The following is a 17,379-nucleotide window of genomic DNA, read 5'->3' as shown; positions in this document are numbered from 1 at the left end:
GTGTCGAGGCACAGATCTGGGGAAGGGTACCAAAAAATGTCTGCAGCATTGAAGGTCCCAAAGAACACAGTGGCCTCCATCATTCTTAAATGGAAAAAGTTTGGAATCACCAAGACTCTTCCTAGAGCTGTCCGCCCGGTCAAACTGAGCAATCGGGGTAGAAGGGCCTTAGTCAAGGAGGTGACCAAGAACCCAATGGTCACTCTGACAGAGCTCTAGAGTTCTTCTGAGGAGATGGGAGAACCTTCCAGAAGGACAACCATCTGTGCAACACTCCACCAATCAGGCCTTTATCGTAGAGTGGCCAGACGGATGCCACTCCTCAGTAAAAGGCACATGACAGCCTGTTTGGAGTTTGCCAAAAGGCACTTAAAGTGTCTTAGAACATGAGAAACAAGATTCTCTGATGGTCTGATGAAACCAAGATTGAACTCATGTCTGGAGGAAACCTAGCACCAGCCCTACGGTGAAGCATGGTGGTGGCAGCATAATGCTGTGGGGGCGTTTTCCAGTGGCAGGGACTGGGAGATTAGTCAGGATCGAGGCAAAGATGAATGGAGCAAAGTACAGAGAGATCCTTGATGAAAAACCTGCTCCAGAGCGCTCAGGACCTCAGACTGGGGCGAAGGTTCACCTTCCATCAGGACAACGACCCTATGCACCCAGGAGAGGCTTTGACAACCCAGGAGTGGCTTTGGGACAAGTGTCTGAATGTCCATGAGTGGCCCAGCCAGAGCCCAGACTTGAACCCAATCTAACATCTCTGGAGAGACCTCAAAATAGCTCTACAGCAACGCTCCCCATCCAACCTGACAGAGCTTGAGAGGATCTGCAGAGAAGAATGGGAGAAACTCCCCAAATAGAGGTGTGCCAAGCTTGTGTAGCAGCATAACCAAGAAGACTCAAGGCTGTAATTGCTGCCAAAGGTGCTTCAACAAAGTACTGAGTAAAGAGTCTGAATACTTTTTGAAGGCACTGTATAATTTCCCTAACAACATTCTTCTCTGAGCAATGAGCATAGTTTTCAGGAAAGTAGCACTACACTTGAACATATCGAATGAAATTCTAATTTCACACCACTTGACATATTTAAGAGATGGGAGTGATGACGAAATGAAATGTGTTGCATTGCATACCGTATGTGAACACTACTGTATGTGGGATTACCTTGTAAATATCCTAGATTTACTCGGTTCATGACATCACTCGCAGTAAGATTAGCAACATCCTCTACAAGACAGAAAATAAAAAGAGGAGAATGAAAAGATTAGGGAAGCAGCAAAAATGCAATTGCAGTTTTCAAAAGGGGATGCAAAAATGACCTAACATGCAAACAAATGTTTTTTTGAATTATTTCATAAATATTAGATCATTTATTATGTAAATATTTACAGTATTTGTCTCAATCATCCAATTTAAAATCACCAGTAAATAATTTAAGTATTTAATTCTTCAGTATTTTTTTTATGCTTCTCTGGCAGTATTACGTAATAAGCATTTTCCCTCGACAGGGATTATATGAATGAGTCATCTTAATGTTTTGGCATGAGGTATTGTATGCAGAATTATATAGGGAAATATTTTGGGTTTTGCAAAAGAAGGCGAAGGAAGTTGAGGAGAGTGGAAAAGAGTGAAAAGAAGTGAGAGGGGAGGAGATGCAGTCTGAGGGGAGGTAAAATGCAGTCTGCGATTAAATGCTTCATTATACTTCAGTTGTCCATCCATCCGTCCATAGGCTACAAGTAACATGAAGGTTTATGCACATTCATAAAGAGGTTATGCAGGTACATTATCATACTATGTAGAATAATGGAGAATAGTCCTCAATATTTACAGTATGTTAGGTGTTGTGAGGTGTTTATATGGTTATTGGTGTTATGGTACTTCTTGTACACCCCTTTGAAATAGTGTTCAATGAAGTGAAGTGAATGGATGGACAGATTGCATGGTGAAAACAACAGTCAGAAGCTATGTAATACATCTTTAAAAAACTAACACAACTCAATAATATTACTATGATAGAATTTTCATCTGCTGAGATAATTAGTAATTGACAAACAATCAGATTTAACATATAGCAAAATATATCCCAAACATCAACAATATATCCCAAACTAATCCCCCATCATTGTCATTCCATACAACACTAATTCCCAAACTATGACAGTTGACTAGGGTTGCAAAATTCTGGGAACTTTTAATAAATTCCCTGGTTTTCCAGAAATCGGGAAAACCAGGGAATTTATTGAACGTTCCCGGAATTTTGCAACCCTACAGGTGACACATAAGACCACCAAACTAAATATGACACAGCACCCTATAATGTCACTCAGTATTACCAGGGTGTCCTGTAACTTTCCACTCACCGTATCCGACAGTGGGTAAGCCTAGGTGCTTCATGCGGTTCTTGACCAGCTCAGACAGCTCCTGTCTCTCGGAGCGCCGGTACAAGTTGAGGCGCTGCTGGGAGATCCGCTCGGTGCGACTCGGTGCCTTGGTGTTCTTACGGCTCAGACGCCGTGCCCACTGGAGGCTCTTCTTCCTCAGCAACGGATGTTCTGATTGGTCGCTGGTGGTGGAGTTCCGCTGAGCTGTTTTCTCCTTCCACGACTCGCGACGATTGTTTCTCTGGTCGTCACCACCAGTGTTCTCTACGTTGATGGATACTTGAGACTAGGGGAGGGTGAAGGGTTAATACCAAATGAACTGTGTGGACAGTATGAGGATCCAATAGGATGTCTTGGTGACACTTTACATCAGTAATAGAAGCTCTAGATACGCATTTATAATGCATTACGAAGAAGCGCTTGACTGACAGCATTACTGAAGTGCCAAACAAAACACAACGCATACTTTCATTTTGTTGTACTGCAAATATGAGCAGATAATGACAGTCATGTTATGTAAAATGTTAAGACAAGGATGTCATCTTAACTGTGGGTAACTAGGAAGGAGGATACTTGGACAGACCAACAAACAAAAACACACAATGATGGATGAAATAAAAAAAACTTGCACAGAGTAGCAGTGGCAAAAGTAAATATAATTTACTTGAGCAAGAATGTTTGTTTGTGAATGGTTGCACCAAATAGTTCAATGATGCATTTAAAGCATAATTACAATGACTAGCAGCACAATTATAGCACAAATACACTGAGTGTACTTTCCATGACAGACCGTAAAGGTGAATCCAGGTGAAAGCTATGATCCTTTGAGGTCACCTGTTAAATCCACTTCAGTCAATGTAGATGAAGGGGAGGAGACAGGATTTTTAAGCCTTGAGACAATTGAGACATGGATTGTGTATGTGTGCCATTCAGAGGGAGAATGGGCAGGACAAAAGATTTAAGTGCCTTTGAACGGGGTGTGGTAGTAGGTGCCAGGCACACCGGTTTGAGTGTCAGGAATGGCAATGCTGCTGGGTTTTTCACGCTCAACAGTTTCCCGTGTGTATCAAGAATGGCCCACCACCCAAAGGACATCCAGCCAACGGCAGGCCAGTAGTCGAAAACGGGTAATTGATGAAAGAGGACAAAGAAGGCTGAGACAAATTGTGCAGAGCAACATACAGGCTACAGTTAGTCAACTGATGGTCCAGTACAACACTGGTGCCCAAAGACCCATAAAAGAATGCACAACTCGTAGTACCTTGACATGAATGGGGTATGGCAGCCAACGACCTTACAGAGTTCCACTTCTTTCAGCAAAAAAACAAGAAATTGAGGTTGCAGTGGGCTAAGGAACGAAAACACTGGACCTTGGAAAAACATGCCTGGTCTGATGAATCCCGGGTCCTGCTGTTTCACGCTGATGGGAGGACTAGGGTATGGAGAAAACCACATGAGTACATGCATCCATCATGCAGCGTGTCAACATTGCAGGCTGGTGGTGGTGTGGGGAGAATTTTCATGGCACACAATGGTCCTCTTGAAAAAACTGCCGCAACATTTCAATTCCACATGATATCTGAACATCATTGCCAATAAGTTGCATCCCTTCATAGCAGCAGTGTACACATCTGCAAATTGATTTTTTTCAGCAGGATAATGCCCCATGCCACAAGGCTAGGATTGTCCAGGAATGGTTCCACGAACATGACCGTGAATTCAACTTACTACAGGGGCCTGCCCAGTCACCAGATCTCAATCCATATGAGCATCTGTGGGATGAGATGAAACAATCTATTCGGAGTAGAGATCCACTACCAGCTAACTTGGAATCAATATGAGCCAGCATCCCTGTGGAACGCTTTCGACACCTTGTAGAGTCCATGCCCCAACGAACTAAGGCTGTTCTGAGGGCAAAATGGGGTGCAACACAATATTAGGAAGTTGTTCCTATTGTTTTGTACACTCAGTAATCTATTGATGACTCAGAGGTGGCTTTGTTCAAATTATTATTTTTAGAATGCATCCTTCTTTCTTTCCATCCTTCCTTCCTTGAGCTAATCATTTATCATTCTGTGATTTGACAAGCGAAAGCTTGTCAAATCATTTACCTCAAGGAAGAAATTAAGAGAAAAAATAAATAGGGGAAGAAAGGAAGGAAATAATAAAGTTCGGATGCCTCTCCAGACTTTTTGAACAGGGACTGTCTCTATCTTGTCTTACCTCTGAGGAGGAGAACATGTGTGACTCTGTACGGTAGATGCCTATTGGAATCTCTGCACTGGAAGAACACAGCTTTTGGAATAACCTGCCATACGTCCTGATCCACAGGTCCTCCTCTGTCACCTTCATCTGGGAAGGAGGAGGGAGCACATTCAGTATACACATCACATGTATATAAGCACGCACACCCGCCAGCGGGCACACGCACACACACACACACAAAAAGGAAGACCCAGTTGTGCGTTGACCTATGATGCCTCCCTCCCAGACGAACTCAATACATTCTATGCTCGCTTCGAGGTAAACATTAATCCATGCATGAGGGCTCCCGCTGTTCCGGATCTTGCTCTCCGTGGCTGACATGAGAAAGACTTAAACAGCTTAAAACTGGTAAGGCTGCAGGACCTGATGGAATACCAGGGCAAATCCTCAGAGCATGCGCAGATCAGGTGGCAAGCGACTTCACCAACATTTTCAACCTTTCCTTGACCTTGTTGAAAAACTAGTTTTAATGACTCCAACCTAAGTGTATGTAAACTTCCGACTTCAACTGTACATATTACCTCAGCCTCCACCATATCCCTGCACATTGATATGGTACTGAACTGACCTTGAAAACACAGATGAAGTCGGAAGTTTACATACAATTAGGTTGGAGTCATTAAAACTCGTTTTTCAACCACTCCACACATTTCTTGTTAACAAACTATAGTTTTGGCAAGTCGGTTAGGAGATCTATTTTGTGCATGACAAGTAATTTTTCCAACAACTGTTTACCGACAGGCTATTTCACTTATAATTCACTGTATCACAATTCCAGTGGGTCAGAAGTTTACATACACTAAGCTGACTGTGCCTTTAAAAGGCTTGGAAAATTCCAGAAAATTATGTCATGGCTATAGAAAGTTCTGATAGGCTAATATTACATCATTTGATTCAATTGGATGTATTTCAAGGCCTACCTTCAAACTCAGCACCTCTTTGCTTGACATCATGGGAAAATCAAAAGAAATCAGCCAAGACCTCAGAAAAGAAATTGTAGACCTCCACAAGTCTGGTTCATCCTTAGGAGCAATTTCCAAACGCCTGAAGGTACCACGTTCATCTGTACAAACAATAGTAAGCAAGTATAAACACCATGGGACCACGCAGCCGTCATACCGCTCAGGAAGGAGACGCGTTCTGTCTTCTAGAGATGAACGTACTTTGGTGCGAAAAGTGCAAATCAATCCCAGAACAACAGCAAAGGACCTTGTGAAGATGCTGGAGGAAACAGGTACAAAAGTATCTATATCCCACAGTAAAACAAGTCCTATATCGACATAACCTGAAAGGCCGCTCAGTAAGGAAGAAGCCACTGCTCCAAAACCGCCATAAAAAAGCCAGACTACGGTTTGCAACTGCACATGGGGATAAATGTCCACTGGTCTGATGAAACAAAAATAGAACTGTTAGCCCATAATGCCCATCGTTATGTTTGGAGGAAAAAGGGGGAGGCTTGCAAGCCGAAGAACACCATCCCAACTGTGAAGCACGGGGGTGGCAGCATCATGTTGTGGGGGTGCTTTGCTGCAGGAGGGACTGGTGCACTTCACAAAATAGATGGCATCATGAGGGAGGAAAATTATGTGGATATATTGAAGCAACATCTCAAGACATCAGTCAGGAAGTTAAAGCTTGGTCGCAAATGGGTCTTCCAAATGGACAATGACACCAAAGCATACTTCCTAAGCTGTGGCAAAATGGCTTAAGGACAGCAAAGTCAAGGTATTGGAGTGGCCATCACAAAGCCCTGACCTCAATCCTATAGAAAATGTGTGGGCAGAACTGAAAAAGCATGTGCAAGCAAGGAGGCCTACAAACCTGACTCAGTTACACCAGCTCTGTCAGGCGGAATGGGCCAAAATTCACCCAACTTATTGTGGGAAACTTGTGGAAGGCTACCCAAAACGTTTGACCCAAGTTAAACAATTTAAAGGCAATGCTACCAAATACTAATTGAGTGTATGTAAACTTCTGACCCACTGGGAATGTGATGAAAGCAATAAAAGCTGAAATAAATAACTCTACTATTATTCTGACATTTCAAATTCTTAAAATAAAGTGGTGATCCTAACTGACCTAAGACAGGGACTTTTAACTAGGATTAAATGTCAGGAATTGTGAAAAACTGAGTTTAAATGTATTTGGCTAAGGTGTACGTAAACTTCCGACTGCAACTGTAGCTTACATTCTTGTGTGTTTTTATGTTTATCTGACCTGTTGTTGCTTTTTTTAAAGATCCTATTCTTGACTCTATTTCATACATTTGATATTGAACTCTGCATTGCTGAGGAAGAGCTTGTAAGTAAGCATTTCCTGGTATGGTTTACATGTGTGCATGTGACAAATTAACTTGGATTTCATTTGAACACACCCACACAACCACACACCCAAAACAGGTGTGCTGGAAATGTTTATGCTTTTCTAATAACCAATTTCTGTGTTCTTTATTTGTGCTTTTCTAATAACCAACTTCTGTGTTCATGCAAGTGACTGATTGAACGTGCCTGGGATAAATCCTCACTCTAGTATCTGCAATTTGGCAGTACGCCCAGACCCTTGTTTGGAGAAAAATATCTCAGTTTCAAGGTCTCAGCTTGGAGAGGAAGAAGCCTCGTGAGGTATTGGTAGGCCACATTCACGAACCAGTATTGGTCGGTCACATGAACGAAGCAAACATTAATGCTGAATTAAATATGAATAATGAATATGCAAAATCATGCAAATATTACTTTCTGTGTAAGTGTATAAGAGAACTAACGGGACTGCCCCGTTAGAACTAACGGGACTGTACATGTTGCATTGAGATGGTTGGAACCTCTCCAGCATGCTGATAATAAAGAATGATTAATTTAAGATCGACTTTGAGTGTCCCTGTGTAAGAATTTCCACGACAGATATCCATACTTACTGCACATAGGTAACCAGACCCTGGTGTGGTATCCAGGCCTAGTAAAAGTCTTGCTATGGGAATCATATAGTCCTTTACAAATGACTGTAAAAAAGCAAGAGAATGTATAAGCAAACAAGAGGAACCAGAGACTGAAAACACACTCGTGTAGTTCCAAAGAAAACACTATTGAGGAGAGGTGAGAAACTACTGAATATCATTGCGCTCAAAAATACTTTAGCTCTCTCTCTCCCTTCAAAGACAATATCAGATGATTTTCTCTGTAAGTACTGGAGTAAGATTATATCATACACTGATAAGCTCCACACACCCCTGTGAACAGAGTATTCCCTCAAGACACTGATCTAAGATCAGTTTGCGGTTCCCCACCTAATAGTTAAGGGTTACAATTTAGAGAAGTTAAGCTGATCATAGCCTAAGGGAGTGACTAAGTGATCAAACAGTCCACTCTGCTGGCTGAGAAGGTGATACACTGCAGATAAGCTCCCTAGCTACGTCTCAAATGGGACCCTGGTCAAAAGTAGTGCAGTATATAGGGAATAGGGTACTATTTGGGACTCCTAATATCCTAATACATTACATCTGGTAACCCACCTGGTAGAGCAGCGTATCCAGCATACTGATACTGAACACTCTGCCTGCAGCGAACGGCAGGCGGAACATGAAGGCCAGGTTGGAACCCTTATCACGCTCTATCTGTAGGGGGGAGAGGGAAGAGGAGGGGAGGGAGAGAGTGTGGGGGGAGGGAGCAGAGGGAGAGGGGGTGAGGAGAAGAGGGAGGGGAAAGAGTTAGGAGAGAGAAAGAATGAGTGCACATGAAATGTCACCAGCTGGCTTGCTAACCCAGCCCCAGGGCTCTATATCTTCATGTCTGAGTCTGTATAACAGCGCACCTCCCACACGACATCCACAGACAGATAATAATAATTAGGGCTGAAGCCTGAGATCTAAAGATGAAGGAGTGACATGCCCCTGAACTGCTCTGCTCACCTTCTCTAGCTTGGAGAGAGCCAGGGAGTAGCAATCCTTAGCCCTGAACTGCATAAACCTCATGTTGGAGGGGTGGGTCAGCTCGGTGATGATACTGAGACTGGGGAACAGCCTGGACAAAATGGAGAGAGAGAAAGAGAGAGGTGGAGGAGAGAGTAGGGAGGGGGTGGGAAGAAGGGATGGAGGGAAGAGGGGGCGAGATGGAGGGGATGGAGGGAGAGAAATAGAGACAGAGAGAGAGCGAGAGAAAGGGAAGAGGGAGGGAGCAAGAGGGAGAGAGAGCAGTAGGGAGGGGGTGGGAGGGAGAGAAATAGAGAGAGAGAAGAGAGATTAAATGCTTTGGGCTCATGGGTAGGACCAAGCTGGCAGTGATGCATAGTTTACATTTTAAGATGTTGAAGAAGAAAACCTTGCAGAGGTTTTCTACCCTGATAGATGCTGTTTAATATAGTTTCACCCAGGGTTTTAATAACTTTAGAGACTTTTCAGGGAAAAGCAACTACAGTGGCTTGCAAAAGTATTCACGCCCCTTGGCATTTTTCCTATTTTGTTGCCTTACAAGCTGGAACTAAAATGGGGGGTTTGTTTGTATCATTTGATTTAAACAACAAGCAAAATATTTTTATTGTGAAACAAACAAGAAATAAGACAAAAAAAACAGAAAACTTGAGCTGCATGACTATTCACCCCCCCAAAGTCAATACTTTGTAGAGGCACCTTTAGCAGCAATTACAGCTGCAAGTCTCTTGGGGTATGTCTCTATAAGCTTGGCACATCTAGCCACTGAGATTTCTGCCCATTCTTCAAGGCAAACCTGCTCCGGCTCCTTCAAGTTGAATGGGTTCTGCTGGTGTACAGCAATCTTTAAGTCATACCACAGATTTTCAATTGGATTGAGGTCTGGGCTTTGACTAGGCCATTCCAAGACATTTAAATGTTTTCCCTTAAACTGTTTTCCCTTAAAAAGTGTTGCGTTAGCATTATGCTTAGGGTCATTGTCCTGCTGGAAGGGGAGCCTCCATCCCAGTCTCAAATCTCTGGAAGACAAACAGGTTTCCCTCAAGAATTTCCCTGTATTTAGCGCCATCCATCATTCCTTCAATTCTGACCAGTTTCCCAGTCCCTGCCAATGAAAAACATCCCCATAGCATGATGCTGCCACCACCATGCTTCACTGTGGGTATGGTGTTCTCGGGGTGATGAGAGGTGTTGGGTTGCGCCAGACATAGCGTTTTCCTTGATTGCTAAAAATCTCAATTTTAGTCTCATCTGACCAGAGTACCTTCTTCCATATGTTTGGGGAGTCTCCCACATGCCTTTTGGCGAACACCAAATGTGTTTGCTTATTTTATTCTTTAAGCAATGGATTTTTTTCGGGCCACTCCTCCGTAAAGCCCAGTTCTATGGAGTGTACGGCTTAAAGTGGTCCTATGGACAGATACTCCAATCTCTGCCGTGGAGCTTTGCATCTCCTTAAGGGTTATCTTTGGTCTCTTTGTTGCCTCTCTGGTTAATACCCTCCTTGCCTGGTACGTGAGTTTTGGTGGGCGGCCCTCTCTTGGCAGGTTTGCTGTGGTGCCATATTCTTTCAATTTTTTTTTATAATGGATTTAATGGTGCTCCGTGGGATGATCAAAGTTTCAGATTTTTTTTTATAGCCCAACGCTGATCTGTACTTCTCCACAACTTTGTCCCTGACTTGTTTGGAGAGCTCGTTGGTCTTCATAGTGCCGCTTGCTTGGTGGTGCCCCTTGCTTAGTGGTGTTGCACTCTGGGGCCTTTCAGAACAGGTGTTCAGATACACTGAGATCATGTGACAGATCATGTGGCACTTAGATTGCACACAGGTGGATTTTATTTAAAACTTCTTAGGGATAGGCGGTGTGTCAACGGGACAGTTGTAAATCATGTAGCGCCGTGTGTCATGATCGCAGATTTTAGAGAAACAACAAATGTCAGTACATATAAGTGTCTTATATCGCCTGAAAGCTTACATTCTTGTTAATATAACTGCACTGTCCAATTTACAGTAGCTATTACTGCGAAAAAATGCCATGCTATTGTTTGAGGAGAGCTCAAAACATCAAAACACTTTTTTCACTGCGACAGAATCGATGAATTCACCTGTGTACTTACATTCTGAAATCTTGGTCTGATTTATCATCCCAAGGGTCCCAGAGATAAAATGAAGTGTCATTTTGTTAGATAAAAATCATTTTTCATATCCTAAAAAAGGTCCATATAGCATGCACGATTGATTTTGTATTTCCACTAGTTCAATTTGCAAAGAAAGGAATTTGTAAAGAAAGGAAGAAAGGAATTGTTTTTCTGTCAGTTCCATGCTTGCAAAACAAATGTCCCTCTTGGATAATAAGATTGTTGTTCATAATAAAGCTCTACTAGACTACTGCTTTACTAGTAGTCTACACAATAGTTCATTCAAAATGGAGAGCTAAAACTCCGTGTGCAGTCGATAATTTAACATGGGAGTATGCCTCCCATACCATACCTGAACATGGTCTGTACGTTGACGATAGTCTTGGCATCTGCCATATAGTCCTCCTCAGCACTCATGGTGCTCTCCTTGTCCACCACCACCAGGTTATCGGCATAGATGATGCCACACTGTAGCAGATTGTCCAGGCTGCCACAGAGAGAGCACAAAATAACGCATAATGAAAATCTGCCACAAAGAGAACCCAACACAATACACCATATTATGATATTCATGACTTTGAAATTTAGCAGCCTATATAAGATGCACATGTGTAATTGATTTCACTTGATAATTGCAAATCCCTGGGATGTAATAATATGGTACGTCATGGAATGATATGTGCTTTATTGTTACCTGTCCGTGCATGATGTCATTTGAATAGAGAAGAGTAATTGTAATTCTGTGAGGAGGGGCATTATGTTTATAATGATTGAGTAATGAACACCTACTTATCTATGGTTCCGGCCATGAAGTAGACCATTGGGAAACAGCAGATGGCTTCTAGGAAGTGGTTGTCAGGCCTGCAAACAGGAAACACACATCAATAGGGACAGGACAACTGCAACCACACACAGATTAAATACAGGTAACTGCCAAAAATAAAGGAAACACCAACATAAAGTGTCTTAATAGGGAGTTGGGCCACCACGAGCCACTAGAACAGCTTAAATTAGACCTGCCATAAATTCTACAAGTGTCTGGAACTCTATCGGAGGGATGCAACACCATTCTTTCACAAGAAACTCCATAATTTGGAGTTTTGCTAATGGTTGTGGAAAACACCGTCTCAGGCGCCGCTCCAGAATCTCCTATAAGTGTTTAATTGGGTTAAGATCTGGTGACTGACACACACACACACTCTTTAAACCCCCTATGCTCCTTTGAAACCCCTTTTTCAAAGTCACTGAGATCGATTCCTCTAGCCATGGTACCAAAAATATTGGGCAACTGGGCATTTTTATACATGACCCTAATACCCTGACTACACCGCTCGCGTCGCGTGTGCGAGCGCTGCAAAATAAACTTAGAAATCTATGTTATTCAATTATTGCACCGACACTGCTCACGCGAGTCTGCGTTGCCAAGGGCTAAAATAAGTCCTTTCTATTTCTAACGCAGATCGCGCTGCAAGTCCTGCCTCTCCCATCTCCTCATTGGTTTATAGAAGGCAGGTACCCACATGCCATCTCCTCATTGGTTATACCCACGTGGGTGATTGAAAGACGAACTGTGTTGCCGGTCATCATGGTAATGCTATGAACGTTTAGATGCCAAATCACCATATAAGTTCAAAGATGAAAAAGCCTGAAAGGAGGAGAGATGACTAGAAACGATTCGGTTGACCGTTTTATGTGTGGATTAATTGTCGGAGTAGAGGACCTTGTTCATTTCAGGTAAAATAACAACTCAATGTTTATATCCCAGGACAAATTAGCTAGCAACAGCAAGCTAGCTAAATAGGACAAATTAGCTAGCAAGTGCAAGCTAGCTAAATTGCCATACATGTTTAATGCTTTTCGACCTGTCCCCAAATTAACCTCTTACATCTAGACGTTCCGCTAGCGGAACACCTGCTCCAATATCCAATGATAGGCGTGGCGCGAATTACAAATTCCTCAAAAATACAAAAACTTCCATTTTTCAAACATATGACTATTTTACAGCATTTTAAAGACAAGACTCTCCTTTATCTAACCACACTGTCCGATTTCAAAAAGGCTTTACAGCGAAAGCAAAACATTAGATTATGTCAGCAGAGTACCCAGCCAGAAATAATCAGACACCCATTTTTCAAGCTAGCATATAATGTCACAAAAAACAAAACCACAGCTAAATGCAGCACTAACCTTTGATGATCTTCATCAGATGACACACCTAGGACATTATGTTATACAATACATGCATGTTTTGTTCAATCAAGTTCATATTTATATCAAAAACCAGCTTTTTACATTAGCATGTGACGTTCAGAACTAGCATACCCCCCGCAAACCTCCGGTGAATTTACTAAATTACTCACGATAAACGTTCACAAAAAACATAACAATTATTTTAAGAATTATAGATACAGAACTCCTTTGTGCAATCGAGGCGTCCGATTTTAAAAGAGCTTTTCTGTGAAAGCACATTTTGCAATATTCTGAGTAGATAGCCCAGCCATCACGGCTAGCTATTTAGACACCCACCAAGTTTAGCCCTGACCAAACTCCGATTTACTATTAGAAAAGTTTGATTACCTTTGGTGTTCTTCGTCAGAATGCACTCCCAGGACTGCTACTTCAATAACAAATGTTGGTTTGGTCCCAAATAATCCATTGTTATATCCAAACAGCGGCGTTTTGTTCGTGCGTTCAAGACACTATCCGAATGGTAAATAAGGGTCACGAGCATGGCGCATTTCGTGACAAAAGATTTCTAAATATTCCATTACCGTACTTCGAAGCATGTCAACCGCTGTTTAAAATCAATTTTTATGCAATTTTTCTCGTAAAAAAGCGATAATATTCCGACCGGGAAAAAGACGAAAGAAAATAAAGCATGGGGTCGACTCGGGCACGAGCCTGAGTCTCACAGTACTGTGACCAGCCACTATCCAAACGCGCTACTTTTTTTTCAGCCAGAGCCTGCAAAGCCACGATTCAGCTTTTTGACGCCTTCTGAGAGCCCATGGGAGCCGTAGGAAGTGTCACGTAACAGCAGAGATCCCCTGTATTGGATAGAGATAATCAAGAAGGGCAAGAAATTGTCAGACAGGGCACTTCCTGCATGGAATCTTCTCAGGTTTTGGCCTGCCAAATGAGTTCTGTTATACTCACAGACACCATTCAAACAGTTTTAGAAACTTTGGAGTGTTTTCTATCCAAAGCTAATAATTATATGCATATTCTAGTTTCTGGGCAGGAGTAATAATCAGATTAAATCGGGTACGTTTTTTATCCTGCCGTGAAAATACTGCCCCCTAGCCATAACAGGTTAATGTAATTGTTTCAGAGTTTGTTTTGATATTTTAACCTGCGTGTCGCGATCGCGTTTGGTGAGGGGGGACAAAATACATTTATGCACGATGGCGCAAACGTGCAGCCGGTTTGGGTTCCGTGTAAGCGTGATGTGATGTTAATTGCTTAACTCAGGAACCACACCTGTGTGGAAGCACCTGCTTTCAATATATGTTGTATCCCTCATTTACTCAAGCTTTTCCTTTATTTTGGCAGTTACCTGTACATACAAGTGGGAATTTAGACAATTAGAAACCTCAGCGAATCATCATAGCAAATCAATGCGCCTTTGGCTATGCATTGAATTACATAATGCCCTAAAATGCGTATGTAACAAACATGTATTATGTTAACTGTTTGCTCACTGGATTACAAAATACTGCTTCCTCATAATTACTCAGGATATATGCAATATGGCCAATTAGACTGTTGCCATGATAAAAGCTGCCTACTGTATGAGGGGTTAAGTGGCACTTGGCTAGATAAACAGACAGTGTTAGTATCTCTGCTTCAGACTCCTACCCATCTTTCTGATTTGGTCCTGCCGTACATACCTACACGTACGCTACGGTGTTGTGTCTTTGGCGTCATTAAAGGTGAATTTTATCAAATCAATTCGCTGTAATTATTATTACGTGATTAAACTAATCATGTAAATTTAATTAACTAGGAAGTCGGGGCACCACGGAAAATCTTCAGATTACAAAGTTATAATTTTACGAATATAACTCTTCAGATATTTTAAAATCTGATCAATTAGTCTTCTATTAATGAATTATTCTTAACCTCACGTCAGTCTCATCTGAACGTCGAAAATTGTTGGTTATCTGCATGAACCCAGCCTTTACTATAAATCATCCATACACCAATTGGCTTAATCATTTATTTACTAACTAACTAAATAATCACAGAAATGAATAAACAAACAAACAGTAGATATTGGTTACTAACAAATGATAGGGAAGATTCCCTAGTGAGCTAAGCCGATATGACGGCTTGGTGGATAAAGGGAAGTGGGTGTGGACTGAAAAAGAAGCGGGAAAGACAAAAAGGGATCACTACACACAGTTGATAATTATCTTAATTGAAATGCTAATCCTTTGCACATGAACGCTCACTCATTCGGGAATAATTGTAATCAATATATACTGCTCAAAAAAATAAAGGGAACACTAAAATAACACATCCTAGATTTGAATGAATGAAATAATCTTATTAAATACTTTTTTCTTTACATAGTTGAATGTGCTGACAACAAAATCACACACAAATAATCAATGGAAATCCAATTTATCAACCCATGGAGGTCTGGATTTGGAGTCACACTCAAAATTAAAGTGGAAAACCACACTACAGGCTGATCCAACTTTGATGTAATGTCCTTAAAACAAGTCAAAATGAGGCTCAGTAGTGTGTGTGGCCTCCACGTGCCTGTATGATCTCCCTACAACGCCTGGGCATGCTCCTGATGAGGTGGCGGATGGTATCCTGAGGGATCTCCTCCCAGACCTGGACTAAAGCATCTGCCAACTCCTGGACAGTCTGTGGTGCAACGTGGCGTTGGTGGATGGAGCGAGACATGATGTCCCAGATGTGCTCAATTGGATTCAGGTCTGGGGAACGGGCGGGCCAGTCCATAGCATCAATGCCTTCCTCTTGCAGGAACTGCTGACACACTCCAGCCACATGAGGTCTAGCATTGTCTTGCATTAGGAGGAACCCAGGGCCAACCGCACCAGCATATGGTCTCACAAGGGGTCTGAGGATCTCATCTCGGTACCTAATGGCAGTCAGGCTACCTCTGCCGAGCACATGGAGGGCTATGCGGCCCCCCCCAAAGAAATGCCACCCCACACCATGACTGACCCACCGCCAAACCGGTCATGCTGGAGGATGTTGCAGGCAGCAGAACGTTCTCCACGGCGTCTCCAGACTCTGTCACGTCTGTCACGTGCTCAGTGTGAACCTGCTTCCATCTGTGAAGAGCACAGGGCGCCAGTGGCGAATTTGCCAATCTTGGTGTTCTCTGGCAAATGCCAAACGTCCTGCACGGTGTTGGGCTGTAAGCACAACCCCCACCTGTGGACGTCGGGCCCTCATACCACCCTCATGGAGTCTGTTTCTGACCGTTTGAGCAGACACATGCACATTTGTGGCCTGCTGGAGGTCATTTTGCAGGGCTCTGGCAGTGCTCCTCCTGCTCCTCCTTGCACAAAGGCGGAGGTAGCGGTCCTGCTGCTGGGTTGTTGCCCTCCTACGGCCTCCTCCACGTCTCCTGATGTACTGGCCTGTCTCCTGGTAGCGCCTCCATGCTCTGGACACTACGCTGACAGACACAGCAAACCTTCTTGCCACAGCTCGCATTGATCTGCCATCCTGGATGAGCTGCACTACCTGAGCCACTTGTGTGGGTTGTAGACTCCGTCTCATGCTACCACTAGAGTGAAAGCACCGCCAGCATTCAAAAGTGACCAAAACATCAGCCAGGAAGCTTAGGAACTGAGAAGTGGTCTGTGGTCCCCACCTGCAGAACCACTCCTTTATTGGGGGTGTCTTGCTAATTGCCTATAATTTCCACCTGTTGTCTATTCCATTTGCACAACAGCATGTGAAATTTACTGTCAATCAGTGTTGCTTCCTAAGTGGACAGTTTGATTTCACAGAAGTGTGATTGACTTGGAGTTACATTGTGTTGTTTAAGTGTTCCCTTTATTTTTTTGAGCAGTGTATATTTACGCCCATGTGTCATTGTGATCTTCTCTGTTGAAATCCGGTCCGTCTGCTGGAGAGTTCATCAGAGTGTCTCTCGCTCTCTTTCTGTTTCCCTGAAGATCAAAGTCTTTCGTGGTTAGAATGGATACTTCAGAGTACCATTCAGAAATGTTCTCCTAGAATAGATGTTTTGGCGGTTGTCGGTATTCTCGTCTCAGGTGTACATAATTTCTAGCTGCAGACTAGTAATTATTATCCAAGATTTGCTCTTATTCTGTAGGGATCGATAGTCTCAGAGTTTAACCATTTCCAGCCATGTAGCCAATGCTCCACGTGGTATGGTTAGCAATTCAATAACTATTCACAATCACAGCTCACGCTGTGGGTTTGCTCAGTCTTGATACTCAAACCTGTGCCACCTTAGCTTACACCGAGGTATGCGTGGTCTAAACTATTCGCAATCACAGCTCACGCTGTGGGTTTGCTTAGTCTGAAGAGAATTTTCTCTTGATGCCTGATCATGTCTGTGCTCACGGGGGCGGACCTATGGCTTAGTTAAACTTTAAAGGGAATACAATTCTCTCACATTAAAAGGTTTAACATCACATAATTTCACAAATA

General features: G+C 42.8%; 1 protein-coding gene across 1 annotated transcript in view; it reads right to left on the bottom strand.

Moving 5' to 3' along the window:
* Positions 1 to 17,379, bottom strand: part of kcnt1b (potassium sodium-activated channel subfamily T member 1b) — an 88,386-nt gene that overhangs the window by 5,382 nt on the left and 65,625 nt on the right. Inside the window, exons 22-29 of the mRNA XM_045706785.2 lie at positions 11,500 to 11,571; positions 11,063 to 11,197; positions 8,554 to 8,665; positions 8,158 to 8,259; positions 7,564 to 7,647; positions 4,611 to 4,739; positions 2,367 to 2,673; positions 1,168 to 1,230 (exon numbers count right to left, since the gene is read on the bottom strand). Coding sequence (XP_045562741.1) covers positions 1,168 to 1,230; positions 2,367 to 2,673; positions 4,611 to 4,739; positions 7,564 to 7,647; positions 8,158 to 8,259; positions 8,554 to 8,665; positions 11,063 to 11,197; positions 11,500 to 11,571 — 1,004 coding nt within the window. The remainder of the gene's footprint in view (positions 1 to 1,167; positions 1,231 to 2,366; positions 2,674 to 4,610; positions 4,740 to 7,563; positions 7,648 to 8,157; positions 8,260 to 8,553; positions 8,666 to 11,062; positions 11,198 to 11,499; positions 11,572 to 17,379) is intronic.

This window comes from Salmo salar, chromosome 24, assembly GCF_965601325.2.
Source record: "Salmo salar chromosome 24, fSalSal1, whole genome shotgun sequence".
NCBI classification, from domain to species: domain Eukaryota; kingdom Metazoa; phylum Chordata; class Actinopteri; order Salmoniformes; family Salmonidae; genus Salmo; species Salmo salar.
The sequence above is the reverse complement of the archived record's forward strand: the minus strand, read 5'-3'. Positions and strand labels throughout refer to the sequence as shown.